Source organism: Rhea pennata, chromosome 1, assembly GCF_028389875.1.
Source record: "Rhea pennata isolate bPtePen1 chromosome 1, bPtePen1.pri, whole genome shotgun sequence".
NCBI lineage: Eukaryota > Metazoa > Chordata > Aves > Rheiformes > Rheidae > Rhea > Rhea pennata.
The window spans coordinates 186,099,324-186,119,508 of NC_084663.1; the positions used below are offsets into that span (position 1 = coordinate 186,099,324).

Consider the following 20,185-nt stretch of genomic DNA (forward strand, 5'->3'; position numbering starts at 1 on the left):
AGGAATTGAGTCAAATTTCAGCCTTGTTCTTGGTTCTCATGCTAGTAGCCAATACATACCTCATGCCACACCAGTAGACCCTGAGAAATATTAGGTCTTAATTGGTTTCTCCCTTTTCACACTAATTAATTAAGGCTTTTTTAGCCATCACATGGAAATCTCAAATGAAAAGCAGTATTTAATTTTACTAGCAAAATTTGTTCAGTGGCTGTATCTAGTAACATTAATCACTTAGCATTAAATGAAAATAAAATCTATGCAAAACTTGATATGGAAGGAATGCATTGGAGATGACCTGTTGACCTAAAGTGCCTCCTGAAAGCTTTAAAAAGCAATATAAAATTTGTGAAAGATAGTGTGAGCCATGTCACTTTAGAAGCAAGTTATTGAATAAACATTCCTGCTAGATAAAACTGGACCTGAGGTTAAAGTTCTTCTTATGACAGTTACTTAGGGGACTGGCAATTGTCTGCTTATTGACATTATATTTTGCTCATTCAAGAGCGAGATGTAGGTTGTTGAATACCCAGTAGTGTGACTGAAGTTGAACAGAATTTGCGCTGATAAGTCTTGTGGCTATTATGTTGCGTTGAAAAAAATCACTGCAAGCTGCAGAATGTGCTTCAGAGTCACTAAATAAGCATTTTTCTTATTTATTTAAAGGTAAAGGAAAGGAAGAAAGTATATAATTAAACCCATCAATAACTGATGGATTCTTTAGAGGGAAGAGAGATTCGAGAGCGCCGGCTGCTGTGTATTTCTGCTTAACGGCAAACTGTAGACCTGGTGGAATTTCGTAGTGTGTGTGCGTGTGGGGGGGGAGTTGCTGGGTTTTTTTTCCCTTCTGCCTCGTGCCCTAATACAGTCTCTGCAGTCAGAGGTCGGTGGCCCTTGCTTTGCCCAAGGTGACGTGTCGAGTGAACGTTTTAACACATCTCACCATTGCCGAGGCTGGCCTGCCTGCGCCGCCGTTAGCGCTGCAGGGAGCCAGAGTGGTGAAACCTCGTTTATTGTCGTGCATTTTTAACCACTGTGTCAATTAAAATTTTTGGCAGCCAAAAAAAGGATGTACTGGACTTGCTGTGTCTTATTACTCAGTTACTAAGTAGTTTGTCTGTGCCAGAACTGTGCTCCTGCTAACGTAGTCTGAACTGATGGAAAGCAGTAACTTTTCTTAAATTTCTGTAGGGTACAATTTCATGTGCAAATCAACTGATTTAGCAGGCTGTTGCCACTAAACATGGGAGCATTCATACTCTCTTTTCCTTTTTCTGCCCCTTCCTGCTTTTTACTTTGCTCCCAGTCCTTAGTCTCGCTGCTGCCCTGTCTTCTGCTTGCTCTCGTTCTGTTTGCTCGGTTTTCTGCAGAGCTGATTTAACTCAGGTCTGCTCTTTATGTTAACTTTCTGCTGTTCTAGCACATGACACAGTCTTTCAACCTCTGCATAAGTCAGTCAAAGCTGGCAAATAAGAGCAAAGGAAGAGGGCAAAATGGTGTAAAAGCAGGCAGATCCCTCTCATAGGCAGTGAGTTGCTCTGTCCCTTCATCTTATCACACTCTTGTATAGTGAAAATTGAGCAGGGTTCGGAGAGGACCTGGAACTGCTTGTTTTCAGTGAGAACTTGAAAAATTGAAACTCTTGCTTCCATTCCTTGATCTCTCTTTCCCCTGTATCAATTCCCTTTCTTGTTATTGATGCTTCATTGAGAATATTTTTCCAACCATAAATAGTTGAAATGTGGCATGAACGATGCAGCTGGATTAACTCTTGGTCAACGAGTCAGGAGATGTTTTCACAAAGAGTTAGTGATTGCTCTAGGAAGGAATCAGATTCTTCAGAGCACAGAGAAGCGCTTATGGGAATAATAAAAAGGAACAAGCAAAGTGGCTAGAAGAATGAGAAATGGAGAAGGTCATGTCTATGCATTTCCAGGAAGGACAGTATTGAAAGAAATGAGTGAGATAAATGTGCACTCCTAAATGTAGCGTAAGATGATGCAAACAAGTCCGAAAGCTGATCTGGTTGAGAAATGATGGAGAAACAACTATGTGGTTATGAGTCAGTAACTGTTGTTTCTCTATTATGGATGATACCGCTCCAGTATTGCCAAAATCATAATTTTAAAAGTTACACAATATGAGATTGTAAATCTCAAGTCATTTTCATCTTGTTGCTCTGAGCTTTTAGTTGATGAATTTTGAAGCTGTTGCTCATGTCCATGAAAGCTAGATATTTTAGAAGAAAAATGGAAATCGAGAGTTTCTCATAATCATATGACCCCAGCAGCTGAGACTCTTAAGGAAAAGTCCAAATGTCTTGAGGTATAAAGAAAAGTTGCAAGAATTTATAATGCTGCAGGTTTTTTTCTTTTTTTAAGAAATAAGATTGAATGTGATAAGTCTTAATATTAGTTTTACTAGACCTTCTCTTATTGCCTTTTTCTTGCACTTGCTTTACGTGCATGTTGTGTTCTTATTCATTATTGTAGCTACAGAATTGTGCCATTATATTTTGATATTAGTAGCATATAGGAACAAATAGATTTTTGGCAACCAGAAGATACATTCGTTATGTATAAAGTGGTGAGCAGATTGGTTTTACTGCTGTCTTTTAGGGGATCATTTGGAGGAAAACGTTGGATGTCGGCCTTTGCCTGCTTTGTTCCCAGTCTTACTAACACCACTTTCCACTGTCAGAAGGCAGCTGTCTTTTAATAAGATATTCTTCTGTTAGCTCTTAAGTTCAGTGCTGCATTGTTTGGAGGCAACATTATGGTCAAGGATGAGTATCCCTCTTTAAGGAAAACATAAAGCTAGTGACTCTGTGATTTTTAAAGCTAATTCTAGATGTGGTGCAAAAACATTTTCCCATGCAGAAACCTCCTGTCTCAGTATAACTCTACTCCTTATGTGACAAATAGATGGCAAAAGCCTTGAGATTTTGTTTCTGCAAGGCTGCTGTTTATTATTAATGTCAGCAATAATACTGTTGTTGCTTCAGTCAGGTCCTTCTCCATTTCACTCGTATCCTCCTTCATTACTCGGTGCCTCCTAGCTTTTGGTAGGTTCAAAATTACTTTAGCTGCCTTGCCTAAAGTACTGGTATGTGACACAAAATCAAAATGTGTGGATTTTTTTTGTTTTGTTTTTCATGTGTATTTTATTATCAAATTGATGTTTTGGAATCTGAAGTGCTTACCTCTTCTCATTATAATGTGCTGTTACTATGATTTTTCTAGGATTCACCTTTGTTTGATCTTATAAAGCAGTCAAAGGAACGAGAAGGCCAAGCTGATCAGCCTGAGCCTGCTTCCACTCTAAATCTGCCTCTCCAACATAATCACACTGCAGCAGACCTGTAAGTAATATGCATGCTTGACATCTAGTGAAGTGTAAAGTTAGTGTCTTCCTTAATACTTAAATCCACTTACGTGTATTCTGTTTTCCTCCTTGTTAGATGTGGTGCAAATTATGTTGATCAGTGCATTGTATTTGATGCTATTTTTAATATGTATAAATCTTACTAAATCGATTGTGGAAATATTTTTTTCCAAACTCATTAAACTTATAATTGAAACTGTTCTCATACTTGCCTAGCAATAAATAAGTCCTCTTACTTAGAAATATCTATGAAACAGTTTTAGCTTGAACACATAGTTGAAAGAAGGGTAAGGGGAGAGGTGTGTGAGAAAGAAATTGGTGGTACAGCTCCTCCTTTCTGCTGTCATTAACAGTTTGTCCTGTTTCTTCTGCTGTTCAGAGCTTTAACAGCAAGGAACGCAGAGTAGTATTTAATCAATACCTCTAGAATCATAGAATCAGTAAGGTTGGAAGGGACATCTGGAGATCATCTAGTCCAACCTCCCTGCTCAAGCAGGGTCATCTAGAGCATGGTAGACCGGGTTGCATCCAGGCGGGCTTTGAAGATCTCCAGAGAAGGAGACTCCACAGCCTCTCTGGGCAACCTGGTCCAGTGCTCTGTCACTCTCACAGGGAAGAAATTCCCCCTCACGTTCAGGAGGAACTTCCTGTGCTTCAATTCCTGCCCATTGCCTCTTGTCCTGTCACACGGGACAACTGAAAAGAGTTTGTCCCCATCCCCTTGACACCCTCCCTTCAGGTACTTGTACACATTGATAAGGTCCCCCTTCAGTCTTCTCTTCCCCAGGCTGAAGAGGCCCAGCTCTCGCAGCCGTTCCTCTAACTTTATATGATGTGGGAATAGCTAGTTACAGTAGCAATTCATTTCTTCTAAGTGGTGGGAGCGGAAAGAGTTTGCACAAGTATTATTAATACAAAATCATTTATTCATTTTGTGATGTTGAAGTACCTAATGCATATTGAATCTCCAGGTATCTTTCTCCTGTGAGATCTCCAAAGAAGAAGGCATCTGGCCCCCCTCTGAATGCTACTTCCACTCCAGATGCTCAGGTCACTGTGACTTCCCAAACACAGAAACCGCAGAAATCTACCTCCCTCTCACTGTTCTACAAAAAAGGTTTGTAGCTTCTGAATGTACTAAGATAGTGGAGTTAACTCTTGTTATTTATCCTTTTTGGATTTTAGAGTTCAAAGTCTCAAAGAGTTAAAATAGAAATCGATAATAAAGATGCTTTACAAACCTTCAGTTGCCATTGAAAGAAATAGTAATAAAATTATACCAGCAGGTTAATGCTTGCACTCTACCCACCGTAAATTCAAAGCAAGAATTTATCTCTGTATTGTAAGAAAGGCCATGTTGGTTCAGAGCTGTTGATCTAGTCCAGTATCCTGTTTACAGGAGTGGCCACAAATAGATGCCAAGGGAATCCTAGAAACAAGGCAAGCATACATGCCTCCCCTGAATGCTTTCCCAGCTTTGACTTTTTTAAGCTCAGGAGTTTTCATGAGCCTTTTGTGATTTGTCTGCATGGTAACCCTTGTGGACTTGTCTTCCAAATACTTGTTCAGGCTGTTCTTGAATCAACATGAATTTCTGCATGTGCAGTATCTTTCAGTGTGGACTTCACTGCTTGTTGTATGAAGACTTTTTCCCTTTATTTTAAACTTGGCTTTTACAGCCTTCATTTGATGGCTTGTAGTCCTTTTAGTAGAAGACAGTGAACATTCAATCGTTGTCTGTCCTTTCTATGTTCCTCTTATTTTGTATACCTTTTATTATCAATGCAGTTCATTTTTTTTCCATTTTTCTCAAGTTTATCGACTGGCCTATCTTCGATTACATACCCTGTTTTATCGGCTTCTCTCTGAACATCCTGACCTGGAACCGCTGATCTGGACCCTCTTCCAGCACACACTGCAAAATGAATATGAGCTTATGAGAGACAGGCACTTAGACCAGGTAACTTTAAAAAAGTTTTAAAATAAGTTTAAAAATCTATAGATTTTTTGAGCAAAATGTTTCTTGCAAGTTCTTTAACCATTACAAATTATAATCTGAGTTTTTATTTCTCTTTAGATGCTATTGTGATAGAGTGAAGTCAATATTTGGTCTCCCATCCCTCTCTCTCTCCCTTCCTCCCCCAGCTTTTTTTTTAAGCACGGGCAGTTACTTTGAAGTACAGTTTATAAGTATTTTCAAAATAATAAAGCAAAATGAAAGTTTCTGTTAATTTGTATTAGAAAATACTATTTTTCTTTTGGAAGGCAAAATGTATTGTTGTTCTACAATAAAATTGCAGTTTGTGAAATAGGCTTTTAGATGTGAATTTGGTAAGATGGTATCAGCTCCAATTAGTTGGTGGTCTTTCAAAAATGGAGGGAACAATTGACTTATTTCATTTTCTGGAAATTTTTGTGATGCTGAATTGCACCTCTGTTTGCAGAATGCAACCAGTAATAGAAAGCTCATAAACTGAGCTTTTACTTTTGTTTCCTAATGACCATGAGTGAAGTCCTCATTTCAAATTAGTAGCAAAGCTCCTATTGCTCTCAGAGGGGCTAAAATTTCATTCGGTGTCAAGAAATCATAAAATTTTTTAACTCGAAATGAAGAACCTGAATTCATTTGCTGCATTTCCAATGGTCTCTCTCTTGTTTCTTTAACAGATCATGATGTGCTCCATGTATGGCATATGCAAAGTAAAGAATGTAGATCTTAGATTTAAAATAATAGTTTCAGCATACAAGGAGCTTCCCAATACAAATCAAGAGGTATGGAAATTCTTTAGTATTATCCTTCCATAAAAATGTTATAAGAACACTTGTTTCCATGTCTGTCCGTTTCTCTTCATGTACAAGCAAAGGAGACCTCTCTGCTTGGCAGCCTCTCCACTTGTAGAGAGGAAAATTGGTTCTAATGCTAAGTGTCTCTTAACATCTGGCACAAATCGTTTGGCAACTCTCCTGAGAAAGCAGACTTAATTCTGCCTTTTTAATTAGAGATACTAAATAATAGTTTTTGGTTCTGTTTTGAGACTGTGGGGGAGACTTTTAAACAGGGATTCAGGTGAGGTGCTAATAGGATTTTCAAAAGCAACCTAGCTTCCTCTGACAGATACCTAACTCCCATTGAGATTTAAGAGGAGTTGAGCAGGGTATTTAGGTTACTTTCTGTAGATGATTTCAATAGAAATAAGGTTATATATCAAATATGTATGTATTGGGAGCCTTACTAAAATCACTGGCTTAATTCTAAGATAACTATGCCCCTCTATTTATGAGGCTTACTTGAACTCAGGTTTTTGCACAACATCTTAAACCAATAGAAAAAACAGTTAAGTGAACTGTAGCACTCCTTCTAGTAGCTACTCTCATTGTATATTTGGGTGCGTCCTGGCCAAACCCCTGACTTCCATCTCCAAATTTAAAGAACTATGTTATCCACATAGGTCAGTAGGGAGGATTATTAGCTTTGTAAGGTGTTCACAGTAGCCAGACCTTTTTATGACATTTCACACAATTTTTTTTTTTGGGGGGGGGGGGGGGTGTGAAAGGTGAAGCTTAAATTTGGAAAATATTACAGTGCTGGTGAACTGCATCTGTACTAAGGGGCCAGTTAAGTAAGCGGGTGCTTTTACTGATGTGTTTGAAAAAACAATATAGAAAAATTCTAAGCAGCAGTCATAGTGACTGGTAGAAAATATACACGCCACTGCATTTGTTATCTAACATGAACGAGCGACTTTATGAGTTTGTGAAATGTAATTTTTTCTTCTTCCCCCTCCCCACCTACAATGGATGGTTTTTCTCACCCCGTGGAGACTTTCAAACGTGTTCTTATCAGGGAAGAACAGTATGACTCCATTATAGTCTTCTACAATTTAGTGTTTATGCAGAAGCTGAAAACGAATATATTGCAGTATGCCTCCAACAGGGTAAGCTGTTAGCTGTGTTCAGTATTATTTAATAGAATAGGAATACATACAGAATAAAAATCTCATTATTATTTTATTATTTTTATAGCCTCCCACTCTGTCACCTATCCCACACATTCCTCGCAGCCCTTACCAGTTTTCCAATTCTCCTCGGCGTGTCCCTGCTGGAAATAACATCTACATCTCGCCCTTGAAGAGCCCATACAAATTCTCTGATGGGTTTCAGTCACCCACAAAGATGACTCCAAGGTCTAGGTTGGTTACAAACATTTCTTTGACTAAATTAAAGGCATCAGAAGGGATTTGATGGAAGCAAGTTTGAAAACTTCAGTGTAGTTTGTTAATAGTCTATGGTTATTGTATTTTTTTTCTGTTTGAAAGTTTGTGTCCTGTATTTAGAGTCTCATGTTGTTAAATGTGACTTACTCTTAAATATTTCTCTTCTTCATTTGGCAGAATTTTGGTGTCAATTGGTGAATCATTTGGGGTGAGTTTTAAGATTTTTTTGTGTCTGGTCTTACATACATGTAACTTTCAGAGGAACTGGAATAGCTTTCTGACAGCTGTAGAGCTGGCTAGTGAATGTCTCTAATGTAGTATTTTGGGAATTTGTAAGCACAAAGACTACTGGGGTGCTTTGTTAACCCCTCTCAAATATTCAGAAAGAAGGTAGAGTTCTTAGACTGGCAGAATTTTAGAAGCTTTTTATTTAAGCGGATGATCTAGAAAGCTGGAGCAGTTTCAGGATTGACTGGCCTTTTTTTTTTTTTTTTTTTTTTGAAACTGTTTTCTTGTAATTCCAGACTTCTGAAAAGTTTCAAAAAATAAACCAGATGGTGTGCAACAGTGACTGTCAGCTGAAGCGCAGCGCAGAAGTAAGCACTGCTCCTAAGCCACTGAAGAGGCTGCGCTTTGATATAGAAGGGCAAGATGAAGCAGATGGAAGGTACTGTGCTTGGCTTTCCAGTAAACTAGAGAAACATTAAAAATATATATATGTGCATATGTGTTTCTCAAGACTTTTTAAAATACAGAAATACAACTTGTCTTCTCTTAATTTGTGAATGTTTATAAATATACTAAATGAGATGGTAGTGTTAATACATCTCAGTTTGGCACTTCATGTCAGAAGCAAGGATTTATTTTTGATGCCTACATATCCAACATCCCAGTATTACTAGCAGATATAATTAAACTGTGCTGTTTCCTTTGGTCAGATTTAAATAAATAAAACTAGCATCTTCTGAGTGGAGAGTATCTCTTGTAGTAAATGTCTTCAATATCTGTCTTTTGGGGGGGAGGAATCGAGTTTGCATCTGTATAAGTGAAGGCAACAGCACTGAAATGAAGTAATCCTAATTTATAGTCAAAATTTTAAGGAAAAAAAGCTATTTTACTCTCTATTAATTGAACACTTTCTATCTGCAGCAAACACCTCCCCCAGGAGTCCAAGTTTCAACAAAAGCTTGCAGAAATGAGTGAGTATTATTTTTTCACTGACTACACAGTAGTGAGCACCTTGCATAAGAATTTTTGGCAACTCGGTTAAAACCATTGCTCAACATCAATGTAATTTCAGAAACTTGCTTACTTTTTTGTACTTGGTCCATCTAATCTTGAAAGCGCAGATTAAAATGGAAATCCTCAAAAGCTTTTTCTGGGTTATTAAACGGCATAGCAGCATAGACGATGCTACTACCTGTGAACAAGGGCATGAGCGTGCCATGTTCTTCCTAAATACTAGAATTCTTAAAATGGAATTAAATGCTTGCCAACACGTTCCCATTTGTTACTTATGGTAATGAGAACACCTTAGCTGAGAGCTTGCAGCTATCAATCAATAATAGCTGCAGCAGAATTTGCCTAGAACACCTTTGGAGTCAGGAAAAATGTATGAAATTTTGTACGTTGCTTTGTCTTTTATACTAGAATGCTAGTGACTGCTTTTTCTACTCCTGTGGCTCAATGTTTCTTTCAGATTTTGTAGGATCACTATTCTATTTCTCAAATAAAAATCTCATCTAACTCATTAAAAACAAAACTGCTCCATCCCCCCATCTTTTTTCCCTACTCCTGAGAATGAGCACGCTTGGTCTGGCCAGACTTTCTTCCTCTCTGGTGGAATCCGAGCTCTGTGGCTGAGTGGATTTGCCCAGTAATTCTTACCTAGCAAGTGGTGCTCTTCAAGATGGGCACGACTGTGGAGTCGAACGCCGCTGATTTATTTTAGGGTGTGGGGAAATGTTTTAGTGCTTGCTTGTGGCAGAGGTTAGGAAGGGACGCGCTGTTCCCCGTGCAGTGTCGCAGAAGGAGAAGGCACGCCCCGTGCAGGCAGCCGGCGAGCTGGCTGCGGGGCATGGCTGCCCTCCGGAGCCAGAGCGTCTGCCTGGCTGCGTGATGCTGTCAAACTGCTCATCTTAAGCGTGAAAACGGACGAAAGTTAGGATTCAGTTCAGGAACAGCAAACACTTCAGTAAATAGGTAGAACAGATTCCTGGAAGTCTGTAAAATTCAACAAAAATTGCTTGGGCTTACTCAGAATTATGCATTTACAATAGTATGCAGGAGAACTGTCATTTAGGAGAATAGAATACTTATGTTCGTTGTGTCATTACCCCTATTTGCTGCAAATTATCATGTCCAAAATAATTTTTAAGTATTTGTCTTTTTGTGTTTGTGTGTGTGTGTGTAGCATCTACTCGAACGCGAATGCAAAAGCAGAAACTGAATGATGGAAATGATACCTCAGCCAGTGAAGAAAAGTGAGATTCTTCTCAGGACCAGGGGCCATATTGCAGGCTCCTCTTAGCTTGATTTTGTTTTCCAGCCTCCTTTAACTGAGTTGCTTTTTTTTTAGTTGCTTTTTTATTCCCAACTGCTAGTTGAAAACATATGATTTTTTTTAAATTTTTAATGTTTCTCATGATACTTTGCCTTATAATGTAACATGTATACAATGTAAGCCACTGAATTTGTTAATTTATATATTTTGGGGGGATTTTAAAAACAGACTTGGAAAATGTCGTAGTTTCCTATTGCAGCATTGCTAGTATCAGCCAATTTAGTCTACTTGGCTTGAATTCTTCTGTCTAAAGACAAAATGTTAGCTAGAATGATTTGAAATGCACTAATTTTGTTTGTTAGATTTCATTTTAATATTGGAACTTGATGTATTATTGGCAAATTTTGAGAACTGGAGGCCAGATACTGCAAAGATTTCTGAGACTGTACTTAATTACCACATCAGACTCTCATTAACTTAAACTGCACAGCAGTTGTAGAAGTTGCAGGGTTAGGAACTCGCATTGGAAGTACAACCTGAAATTGAAATGAATTCATTACGTAGCCATACTAAAACCAGTAATCCATACCTCAGATACGTAGCATTAGATAGTACTCCATCCCCAGATCCCACCCCTTTGCAATTTGAGAGGACAGTTATGCTCTTACCAGTTTGAATTTTGCTGAAGATGAATCACTCAGAGGTGTCATGAGTCCCAGAAACAGGTTTCTTCCCATATGCAAAATGTTCAAAGTGCCCTTTCTAATATTGAAAAAATTTATTAAGCAAAAACCCAAAGCCCAACCCCACTTGGTACACACAAGATACCAAAATCCTGATGACAGAATGTTCTTGACATGACTTCAGTTTTACCCTGACTTTAGCTAAACCAAATAGCTAGATAAAGAGGCACAGAACCTGTTTTCTATAGCAGAAAGCCGAGTGTCTGACGTTGGGTTCCAGGTGAGAGTAGCCTGGAGTCTTAAAGCGCCGAGCGTCTCCTGTTGGTCTCACTGCAGGTTCTGCACAAAAGCCGAACTTCATGAGCCCGCTTTGGGAAGACGTCTGCTTTGTTTTACCAAAAGGGAGCAGTTTAATAGGCTCCTTGTGACTTGTCACAACTAAAACAAACAAACAACATACTACTTCCACCTATGTATTTGCAAGTTACTTACTCAGATGCTGGATTTTTTTTCTTTTGATGGTAAAGAGATTGCAAAATAGCCAGTTTAAGGAAGTACTTTTTTATTTCTAGTGGACTAAAACATAAGTAAATAAATGAAGTCCTCTTTTAAAATTACCCATTTTTATGAAATTTATTTTTTTAAGCTGCTTAAATTAAAGCAGTTATAGTAGAAAAGCATGCTATTCATTATACAAACATATTTTAAAACATCTTCTGAGTAGCTTATTTAGAAATTGCTTAACTGACCCTAGAATACTTACAGTAGTGCCTTTTAAAGAACAGTTCTTGTGTTGGTCAGAACCTAATCCTAGAGCTACTAAAAATTCTGCAGACAGCACACTGAGTTGCCAATGGATTTTAAAGTAAATCTGGGTGGGTTTTTTAGTCTCAATACGGCTTCAACTTTTTCTTGAAAAAATGTACAGAAGTATTAGAGTACTTTGTTTATTTTCTCACTTTTTGCAGAGTCTTACAGTCAATGTATGGTAAACATCGGGGTACTTTGACCTTAATTCTGTTATAGCAGTTGAAGTTCTTCCATGATCTTACTGAGTCCTTTGGCTAGAGAACTGCAGGGGTAACATTGCAGAGTCCAGTACCTAAACACATTTATTATTTCTCTACTGTCACAATGTACTTTTTGTTCAAACAGACTGAAGGCTTTACATCAAATGTATGATAATATTTTGTACAACTAATCAGTTTCACTCCTTTCCAGGTAAATAAAATAGCTTTTAAAAGATTTATAGTTATTTTGATAATCTTGTTTAATTAGACAAGAAGGAGGTTTCATATGGAATGACATCCTTCTGTATTGCATTTCCACTATGATCTTGCAGCTGGTACCAGCAGAGGTTACTGCATCTCCAGTGATTCTCTGCTGGTGCCGAGGTCCAGATCCAACTGCAGCTGGGCTTGTAGTTATCTTGGAAGTTTCCGGAGTTCATTCTGGGAACAGTTTGACTTGATCTGAAAATGCTCTAATCAGAGTTTTTGTTCCAAGGTTCCCACTGGCAATGTGTTTTGTACACACAGGCCTGTATCTTGATCTGGGTCACTGTGACAGCCCTTGTAGAAATCCTTCAAAGGTCTTTCTAGTCCATACTTAGAAGCATTCACATCACTTCACCACTCTGATCTTCACAGCTGTTTTTTTAATTTTATTACTTTTTTTTTTCTCTCAGAACTACTGAAAGAAGCCCAGTATGTCAAAACCGTTGTGTAAGTCGTGGCTGCTCTCTCCCAGGCTGGTTTGTGGCTTCAGACGCTTGGCCTTTGCACGCTTCCCGTCTTTGCCTTACGGGAGTCCGGGCTGCCTGTGACTCACAGCTCTGCCGCGCTTTCACTGTTACTTACACAAGCAGCGTTCACTACGTACTGCTGAGGGCACCAAATGCAGTGGTTAACCTGCAGGGCCCTGCCCCTTCCAAAAACACTTCACACGAGTCGTGCTTTTAAGCAGATACACATGCGAATAAAGGCATATTGAAACTGTTTTTTTCAGATTTTAAAGCATTACTATGTTTGGGAGTACTATCGTAGCGAGACAGTCATTTCTTCAGAATGACATAGGGTTTTGAAACTATATCGCCGAAACCAAAAAAAGTTAGCATTCAGAATAGAAGAATTGGACAGAAAATGCGACGAGCATTTTGGTGCCTAAGGAGAGGGGTTGCAGCACTGCTCAATCTCCTCTAGTCAGTGTGGAGAAGCGTTCCCTTGTGGAGAGCCACTTGTCTCACGCTAAGCTAGACGTGCACAGGTAGATGAGGTGAACTGCTCCTTGTGAGGGCCTTTTTTGTCTCTGCTGGCTATAAGGGGAATTTAGACTATTGCTTGCCTGCGTAGACATCTCTGGATGAATCAGTGGATTCTCAGCCTCTTTCTTTGCAGTTTTATACCTTCTATCTTAATCTCTTGCTGCTGTCCTCCATTTCCAAATGCTGTTTGTTCTTACAAGTCACAGGAATTTATTATTGGAGAGATTTATCAATTACTTTCAGTTTCTTCCCCAGTGCATGAGACTTGTTGAAATATCTTAAACCATTTAAAAAAAAGGGGGTGGGGGGAAATCTGGTCATAAGGCCCATCTGCTTCAGAGTAACTTCCTCGTGTTTTGAGGACACAGACAATTTTATTAATCATCTTAAATTCATTAGAGCATTAAGTTCTTTGAAAGATGGATACAAATTTCTTATGCAAATTCTCCAGCTCTGCTTTTCTGCAGACTGTTAGCTTATAAATGGGTTATTTGGTGACAGTTATTTCCTTAAGAAAACAGATGATCTTTAAAATACCTCCCTGAACAGCTGTTTTTATTTCTAATTTTCCCATAGTGCTAAATTATATAGTCAAATCTATTTATAAAATCAGAGCAAATATACATAGGACTTGCTTCACTTCTAATGCAAAGAAAGAAAAAAAATACACACTTTTAAATATTACAGCATTTTTATTAATGGTCTGTTAAAACCAGGTAAGTTCATACAGAAATATGAAATTAGATATGTTTATGTTCAGGCTGTAAACATTATACATCATTAGGTAGTAGCTAATGACTTGTCTCTGAGGCAATTAAATGCTTTGTTTTACAAGGAAAACCCACTGAAAGTGTTCAGATCGTTTAAAAACTTAATATATGGAAACAACAATTTACACAGTGATCAGGCATTGTAATAAAACTCCAGAGGTCGGTACTAGATGATAGTGCAATGCTGGATCTTAACATGAATCACTTCACAGAGCATTTAAATGATCCTACTTTTGTTATTTTTTCTTTCAAATTCCATTTAATTCAGAATATTATATACTTTTTTCTCTTTTAAATGGAAGCTCCCCCTTTCTTTGCGTCCCATTTTATGCTTGACATTATTTGCATTTTTTTTTGTCTTTTTATTTGTATTGCCTTAAAAATATTTTTTAAATACACTCTTCATATGCATTTAACATACAAGATCCAGAAGCACAGCTTTATTGCATCCCATCTTGCAATGCTAAAATGCATCCCTAATGTCTTTTGACATGTCCCATGCCTATCCAAAGGATTATATTTCACACATGTTTATGCACGTGTATCCAAATTTGACCACATAAGCTTTGACCACGTTTGTATTTTTTCTTTTTAAGTATTGAACTTTAAGTGCCAAGGACAGTGCATGCAAATGAAAGCTAATAAATAAATAAATGTCTCTATGAATGTAATATTATCACATCCAGGTCAAACACTACATATTCTATGAATAAACAGACAGTACTGACAAGAGTTGATCTTTAGACACCCTTCAGTCCAGAGATGATTTTGCTGAAAATTCCAGGATTTGACAGTTCAAACTGGGCTGTAATCCGCACAGTAAGTGGAAAATAATGAGCAGGAAAGAAGGAAATTGGGGGAAAAAATGACACTCTTGGTTACCTTAAGCCAAAACTGCCTCACCATTTCGATGTTTAGGAGAGTGATATGGGAGCTGAGGCTTGTCACTGAGCAGAGGCTGCTTTTAGTTAGATGTTAACAAAAACAAAAGAAACACATTATTTTACATAAAGGAACTGTCACTAATTTTTTGCTGAGACCCTTCAGGTAGGTATTTTGGAACTCAGCATTTCTCGAACACTGTGACTGGGTGCAGAGTGTCTTTTGCCCCACTGAGCAGGATGAGGGCAGGGCTGTCCCCTGCACAGCCCTGCCGTCTCTGCCTCCTGCCCTTCACACTCACAGAGGCCACTGAGCTCACTGATGTCACCGGAAGGTTTTGTAAACCCGACCTGAACTGGCAGCTGTTGGTTTGTCGTGGTTTTGTGTGTGCAGCCTCAATTCCCACCCACAACCCAGGTCCAGGCTGCTGGGTGCTCACTGCCGCACTAGGACCTGTGAAGGGCTTGTGGGTGGGATTTGAGCTGTACAGGTTGGATCCCAAAGATCAGCCTGCAGGTGCAGCAGGAGGTGCTGGCAGCACTCTGCCTGAGTGAGGAAGAGTTGTAAGAGGCCTTTTTTGGGGGAAGGCCCCAGTGGCTGAAAGGCCGTTGTAAATAGCGTGGATGCTCACTTGGCTGAACTGCCTCGTTAGCTTGGCTGTGTGCCAGCGTAACGGAGCGCGTGTGGGGCAGGATTCAGTGCGAGCTGCTACCCGAGGGCTGCACCGTGCCAGTTCAATGCCTTCCGAGAAAATGCTGGGAGGTGAATCTGGTCGGTCTCGAGCCCTGAAGGGTGAAAGGGACAGAGACCTCACCCCAGCAGTCCTTAGCTTTACCAAATAAGTTGTGCCTTACCTGGGATAATGTTTTGCTATCTGCATTAACCTTTATCTGTGAGCCTAAGTCAAGCACTTTTCAAATACGAATTATCCCAGAGCAGTTTGAGTTTTGATGAAACAGCATTATGTACTGGAAAGTTTTTTTGACCAATTCTCCTATGTGAATACAAAACACTGAAACAGCAGCTGAAATACGGACTTCTGCTGGTGGAGGAAGTCATGCTACTTACTGAGGGGGTGGCAAAACAAGCCTAGTAGAAGTAGATGATCCAACAGATTTCTAGTGAGGGTTTGAGGCAAATGCCTCAAATGTAAATGATTTTTTAACACAGCATTTTCCAAAATGATTTACATTTAGCCCTTTTCCTAAATAACTTCTCCCCACCACCCCCTGACTTTCCAATCATAACCAGAAGAGACTAATATGAAGTCCTCCACATCTTCTCCAAGGATTTATTTCTCCTCCTTCCAAAGGAACATGATTGCTTGAGAAATACTCCTCTGATATAATAAAGAATAGTTCCACTTCAGAAATGAGTTTCAGATCATTTAAGTGAATTAATTAGGTACCTCCTTACTCCAATTGTAGCTCTCAAAAGCTGTAAGTCACTGAAGGATTCTGTGTCAGAGCAAGTATTTGACTGACGGTCGCATGACTAATTATATTAGTGTACTGAGCACAGCCATCCATTTTTTTCCTTCTCCAGTTGTAAAATTCTGCAAAAAGCACTTAAAGCCACTTCACCTAGTCTTTTAAGAAAAATAACTTTCCAGAGTTAACTTACAATTGTCCCTGCTAGAAAATCCAAGTCAACATTTCATTAGCTCAGCATCTTCTGTACTGGGGCAAATGTCCTTCTTGGCAACCTAGAATGGGATTTAATCTTAACTCACTTTAGCCATTTAGAAGTTAAGCATCCAACCTAACTTAGCCAGCCATTCCCCCTCAGTGGTGAGAGAGAAGCATGTGCAGAGGGCAACTCCTCTCACTTAAAATTGGCATATTAGGACAATCTTCAATTTATTTGGGCGAGGTGTCCTCATTGTCCTCTGGAAAATAACATATGTGAATTTCATTTCTGTGATTTAATCATAAAATGCATTTTAGCATTTTAAAATGAGCTTTCTCTTACATCTGGGGATATTAAGAAGGGAAAACACACATAAACCTCAAGTGGAATTTCCCTTCGTTTTTTTTTCGTATTTCTTCTTCCTGGTAACAAGCAACAAGATGGTTTTCTGAATAGGAAAACACACAGCAAAATAATCCATGTCCTGACAAATACTATGAACATTTACTGCCCCACTGGGGTGCCAGGCAACATGCCTAATATAATGAAAGGGAGAATTTTTCATTGTTTTTAGAGCAATGAATGTAAAGTATTTACACTCCAAATAAACAAATACCTAGCGAGATATACCTTCCTATCCATTAGAAAACTTCTCTTCCTAAAGAATTTATATTACTTTATCATATGTTCTGAAAAACAAGTTTGTATCTTCACTAGATTATAAACTAGGCACAAAGAAGCCTACTGTAGCGCATATTAACTTAGTTTGGTGACACAAGTATGCTATGAAAGTTTTTGCAGTGAACAGGACATGGTCTCATAAATACAGATGCAGGTGGTTTTAAAAAAAGAAACAACAAAACCAAAGCAGGCAGGCAAGACAAAGATAACTTAGTTTTCTTGATTTAAAAAGTGGAAAATGCTAGTTACTGTTTTAGATTTTTGTTGTCAGATTCTGAATGTTGGCAAATGGACTCTCACCATACACCTATGCTGGAGCCACCTTTACAAAACTTTTTCTACTAGCGGACTTCCACATTTCCTAACACAATGTGCACTGACCTTTTCCTTTCAAATCTTCGACATTCTGACCGCGCATAAGGTCTGCAAAGGAGGAGTGTTTCCAGAGTGGAAGAAGATGTGCTCTTCAGCTCGGTAGCAGTCAGGCCTCAATTGCGGAATGCTCCCACTCTGCTCGCTTTGCTAATGAAGTTTTTCAGGAGGTCGTGGTCCATTTCTGCAAAGCCTTGAGTTTGTGTAACAACAGTCAAGTGGTTTATGCAAAATCTGAAGCAAAATTCTTCCAAGTCCTAGGAACAAATTGAGGTCATTCATTAGTTAAATTGACAGTACTGTGTTTCTGTATACGCTGAGTCATTATACATGGGCTCTACACTTCTTCCCAACGATCTCCATTTGACTGCTTGCAGCAATGCCAGTAACAACACAACACAAGGCAAGCTACTTTCCAACAAAGCCCTTGCATTTTTTAGGGATCACTGGTTCACCTTTCTTCCTAGAATCAAATTTGAGACCAGCTCTATACAAATCCCTCTCATCTATCAAAAAAGTGGAAGTTTCTGTGGTCAAATCTAATACTGCAAGGTAACTCTAATTCCAGACTAAATCAAGATTTTACAGTAAATGGAGGAGGAATAAAAAAATGCCTAACTAGAGCTAAAGATAGTTGGAAGGAAAAGGAGACACTCCTATTCCCCTAGATAACAATAGATAAAGACAGATATAAAAATATTTGCAAAATATGGTTTCTGCAGGTATGCAGGTGACTTTTATTCTCCTGGTAGTCAGGAGAAGGGCATTTCTTGAATATTTAAAATGCCTTGTATCTTCAAACTTGCTGAACTGTAATGTGAATGACTGATAGCAAATTATTACCATTGTTTTCCAGTTTCAAATCTGTCATTTAATTAGCAGACACTATAACATGCTGCTCAGGTTACCAATCCCTTTGCTGAATAGTTTGATCAGATCACAAATGATACGATTAGATTTATTGATACAAACTACATTATAAATCTCCTAAAAAGAAACCAGGAGCAGCCACCTAAGATAACTACAGAACTCCCTCATATATACTGAGTTCCTTAGAAAAGTTAATTAGTGAAACCATCATTTTTACCCACATATGCCTACTACAACATCAGAGACTCTTTCCTTTTCTTCCTTGCATTGAATTCAGTGGTGGTCAGATGCAAAAAAAGATGTAACGCAGTGAAAGCTTTGGCTTGGCCATGAAAGATGCATGTACCCTAACATCCAATTAGCGCTCAGCGTGACTAGCAGCAGAGATCAAGAAACTGGGCTTCCTACACAGTAAAAATGGTTTAATCTCATCCTGGTCTTGTTGACACTGGTGCAAAAATGAAAGGATGGTCAGATCTTCAGCCCAGGACAGGTACCTGCCATTAGGCCATGCAACAGTGATTTCACACAGCAAGTTTTGCCCACTTAGACGTCTCACGACAGCACCAGTCCTTCTCTCCGTGTACTGGGTCAGTTCCGTTTGCAGTTGGTTCCTATGTAACAACTCGCTGTTCAAGAAAAATGAATCATCTTCTGCAGCGAGCTGGGATGCAGACAGCAGCAAGGCAAGCTTAATTTGACAGTATGAGCTGTAATCTATAAATTCTTTAAAGGTTACAGCAAAAAGAGGCCTCTAATCCATGTCAGTTTTATTCTATGATGTGACCTATATAAACATTGCAGCCAGGGCTGAACAGTAGAAAGAAATTCAGCAGAGTACCTGCACGTTTTCCTTTGAGACCTTTTCTTACATTGAATGCTTCAAACCTATTGCCACTGCCAAGACATAACTAAAGCTTTAACAGAAGCCAAGAAGCATAAAAATATCCCTTAAAATGAAAGAATGGTAAGAAGGTATGGAAGTAAATTGCATCTCTCATTAGAAAGTGTTGAAAAAGAAAGGAAAGGAATGAAAAATGAAGAAGAAATAAAAAAAGAGGATTAGAAGAGGAAAGGCACTGACAGTATAGAATTCAATACACCTCTGCAATGCCACTGCCAGAATCTGGGTAATTACATATTGCATTAGTCAATGCAAACTTTTACATTAAATAAAATAAAAAGCAGCTGTCTTCTGGTACTGATTTGTGAAGAGGAGTACAGATATCAGGAAATCCAGGTCACTAATTTTGCAGTTTCAAGAAATATAGTGGCTTTTAATTCTATTACATAGAAGATAATAATCTACAATTTGCCCCAGTGTACATTAGAAATACTCTTAAAAATAATCTGTGTTGGTAGATCTTTGTATTTGCTGAGGACAGGATAAAATATCGTACTGTATTTTTAATACTAATGGATATGTTTACAATAGTCAAGTCAGCTTTCAGTTATGTTTATGTTAATGGCAGATAAACACAGTACTATAAAGTTTCACTCGCAGTGTGAGTGAAAAAAATTTTACTATTTATTTAATGACTAAAAACTGAATTAATTGTATCTTTTCAAGATTGCAAAATATCAGGCTTCTTTTACAATCCAATGATTTCTAGAGGAATACTATGCTAGCAGTTTTGGACCCAATTTTCTGCTGAAGCGCTGATATGGTCTGGTTCTCAGACCAACTTTTGCTATATTAACACAGTACAGAGTAAGAGCACTGCCTTACTCAGTGATTCCTCTGAGAGAGGCTATTCCATATCTTTAATACAGAAGCCTTTCCTGTACTTCTTTGAAGCAGTTCTACTACTTCGCCTCTGAAGTAGTAGGGGAGGAAGGCAACAATGCACTGGGGGCAGTGAACCTACCATCATCTTATGATTATGCTAAAATATTACATACATTTTGAACAAATACTACGTATGCAAATTAAAACA

The 20,185-nt window shown here is 38.5% G+C and overlaps 2 protein-coding genes across 9 annotated transcripts in view; one reads left to right on the forward strand and one right to left on the reverse strand.

The window, feature by feature from the left end:
* RB1 (RB transcriptional corepressor 1) overlaps positions 1–20,185 on the forward strand; it is a 113,606-nt gene that overhangs the window by 69,346 nt on the left and 24,075 nt on the right. For 2 of the 3 annotated variants that reach the window (XM_062567004.1, XM_062567005.1), the window contains exons 17-26: positions 3,240–3,358; positions 4,353–4,498; positions 5,196–5,341; positions 6,049–6,153; positions 7,203–7,316; positions 7,405–7,571; positions 7,773–7,803; positions 8,120–8,262; positions 8,745–8,794; positions 12,469–12,505. In XM_062567004.1, the coding sequence (XP_062422988.1) occupies positions 3,240–3,358; positions 4,353–4,498; positions 5,196–5,341; positions 6,049–6,153; positions 7,203–7,316; positions 7,405–7,571; positions 7,773–7,803; positions 8,120–8,262; positions 8,745–8,794; positions 12,469–12,505 (1,058 nt within the window). Of the gene's footprint in view, positions 1–3,239; positions 3,359–4,352; positions 4,499–5,195; positions 5,342–6,048; positions 6,154–7,202; positions 7,317–7,404; positions 7,572–7,772; positions 7,804–8,119; positions 8,263–8,744; positions 8,795–10,008; positions 12,027–12,468; positions 12,506–20,185 lie in introns of those variants that run through there. The other variant, XM_062567003.1, reaches the window with a different exon arrangement.
* LOC134135541 (RCC1 and BTB domain-containing protein 2) overlaps positions 13,717–20,185 on the reverse strand; it is a 39,787-nt gene continuing 33,318 nt past the window's right edge. For all 6 annotated transcript variants that reach the window (XM_062567007.1, XM_062567009.1, XM_062567011.1 and 3 more), the window contains one exon: positions 13,717–17,635. In XM_062567007.1, coding sequence (XP_062422991.1) covers positions 17,495–17,635 — 141 coding nt within the window. In that variant the 3' untranslated portion in view covers positions 13,717–17,494. The remainder of the gene's footprint in view (positions 17,636–20,185) is intronic.